Genomic DNA, 2,551 nt, shown 5'->3' on the forward strand with positions numbered 1-2,551 from the left:
AGATAGATAGATAGATAGATAGATAGATAGATAGATAGATAGATAGATAGATAGACAACAAACAAACACATTAACGTTTGGTTATTTGGTTACTTATGTCATTTCTTTCGAAGCAGACCTACCAGTAACCAAACGCCTAATCTTAAACTTTCACGTCACTAAAAAAATACTGCAATGCGTGATTCTCAGGCCATACAATTTTAAAGCAACTAAATCTACTGCAGGTTACCATTTCTGAAATGTAAGGTGTTTATGAATATGATGAACCATCGCGTTTGTGAGGAATTTGGTGTAAAAATAACTTGTGGTGTGTAACCTTCGAGTCTGTACCATGCCACCGCATTTTCCACCTTTTCTCTAGATTGCTGTTCGCGCAATTTCAAACAGGGCCCTTGAGAAGAAAGAAAGAATGGCTATGATTGCTTAGAATTATTTCTAATCAGGTCATAATACATACATCCGTGTGTCATTTCAGTTTCATTTTTCATGGAATGGCCCAACAATTGTGTTAAAACTTGCCAATTTCAGTAACGAATCAGGGGGCCAGCCAAAGCCTACATTTTGTGACTTTTCACATCCTATTGTGGTATCGTAATTAGACGGATGATTTCCATTTGACAGGTTTATCTTAACTCAGACAAAAATATATTTGGTGTTCCCATTACCGGTATCATTCTCCATATCTTATCTGCACTCGACCCTTGTTTCTGTACAAATCCAAGTACACAGATTATGTGGTACAACAAATTGTATGACGGTTCGTTGTTCTTTAAATTTAAATAACTTTTCCAAATAAGTGAGGGCAAGGTGACTACTTTTTGGGGGCTGATTATTGTTTTCCTTCCAAAGTCCAGTTGTTTAAATAACATAATGCGCATATGAGCAAGATTATGGTCATGTATCAGAATAGTTTAATATTATATTAGGCAGGGGCAAGCCCATTCTCTCACCCATGATAAAATAAACGTAACAAAAACAAACAAACAAACAAACAAAACAAACACACTGTTTATTCGAGTGCCAGCACGCGCGTCTCTCTCTCTCTCTCTCTCTCTCTCTGTATGTTCGTGAGTGTTTGTGTGTGTGTGTGTGTGTGTGTGTGTGTGTGTGTGTGTGTGTGTGTGTGTGTGTTTGAGCTCTCTCTGTCTCTCTCTGTCTCTCTCTTTCTCTCTCTATCCCTCTACTGTTTTCATGTTACTTCCTTCTGATGACATCATTATGAGTAGGCTTATTATAATTACAGACAGTGGCAATGTTATCAGTGCTTCGTCTTTACCGACAGCAGCCAACAAACAGACAGGATGAACGGCAAATAACCACGCCCCCTAAGCTATAATTTATTCCATTGACCTTTGACACGGAACTCCCGTCGCAAACTCTTGCTTCGAGGATTCACTTCCGCTCCGGTCACGTGACTTGCATCTCCCTGGCGGGGTGTAGTAGCCCCTGTTCTGTGCAGTGTTTCGTTCTATCTTTTGGCCCTCAAAATTACCTCTTCAGTTTTATTCAGCATCTAGGAGATTAGGGAGGAGAGTATCAGCTTAATTTGCACCATGGATCAAGAGTACGATGGATATATGGAAGAAGAGGAGGAGTGGGACAGAGAAGGATTACTCGACCCGGCATGGGAAAAGCAACAGAAAAAGGTCAGTTGTGTTTCGACTCATTTCCGTGTTAGTACGACGCATTCGTCTTTGGTGTCTATTGCTATCTGTAAGGTACATCCGCGGCTTTAGAATCATTATGAAATTTATTTTTTGTATTTTGCTTCTTATCTTGTAAAAGCTATTGATGTTTCGAGCTGGAGAAATAATGGCAGTCGCCATTGCCGCCAGAGGTTTTGATTGCACACCTAATATGGACGAGGCACTCCGAGGGGCGGGGCTATGCGCGTATACCTGATGGCGTTCCAACGCTCGAAGAATCGTTTGTTGCGCGCTTTCGTTCTTTTCAGTGAAGGTTGAACATCTTAGTTACTAACTTTCAAGAGAACTGAACATGCCCCGTTCCCTCTAAATACGTTTATATGCAAATACTTTCAAAAAAAGAAATCTTTATAGAGGGAAATTGGTCGATGTCTAGGGCAGTCTAGGCCTTTCCTATTGTGCTTTCACCAGTTTCGCTGGTTGTCTCGACTCGATTTTTACGGTAGCGGTTCGGTTTGGCTAAAACGTTGACAATCATTTCTCTATGACTGACAAGTGGGCGCGACTGGGGCCGGTTTCTTCGATGATTCAGAATTCAGGTTATACTGAGATAACATGACGCCTTGACACATTATTCGAACTAGGCTAGGCCAAGTCAAATGCGAAAGAAGGGATGGGGCGACGGGGCAGAGGTAGAACAAGAAAGCGATAGAAATAGAGGCATGGGAGCCTTTCTTTGTTGCGTGCCGTTTAATTAAATCCTGGAGGATAGACGGAATTTAAAAGAAAAAGGATGAGTGCAAGGCACACTAGCAATCTAGATCTAGATATATAGATCTAGATCTAGATCTAGATCTAGATCTAGATTTTCCAGATCTAGAAATCTAGATCTAGATCTAGATCTA

At 40.8% G+C, this 2,551-nt stretch overlaps 1 protein-coding gene across 1 annotated transcript in view; it reads left to right on the forward strand.

Annotated features, from left to right (window-relative positions):
• Positions 1-1,381: 1,381 nt before the first annotated feature.
• The window catches only part of LOC101852687 (alpha-actinin), a gene marked incomplete in the record, with an annotated part of 95,349 nt that continues 94,179 nt past the window's right edge, over positions 1,382-2,551 (forward strand). The window contains 1 exon segment of the mRNA XM_035969292.1: positions 1,382-1,646. Within this exon segment, the coding sequence (XP_035825185.1) occupies positions 1,554-1,646 (93 nt within the window).

The sequence above is a fragment of the Aplysia californica genome, unplaced genomic scaffold, assembly GCF_000002075.1.
Source record: "Aplysia californica isolate F4 #8 unplaced genomic scaffold, AplCal3.0 scaffold00135, whole genome shotgun sequence".
Lineage (NCBI taxonomy): Eukaryota > Metazoa > Mollusca > Gastropoda > Aplysiida > Aplysiidae > Aplysia > Aplysia californica.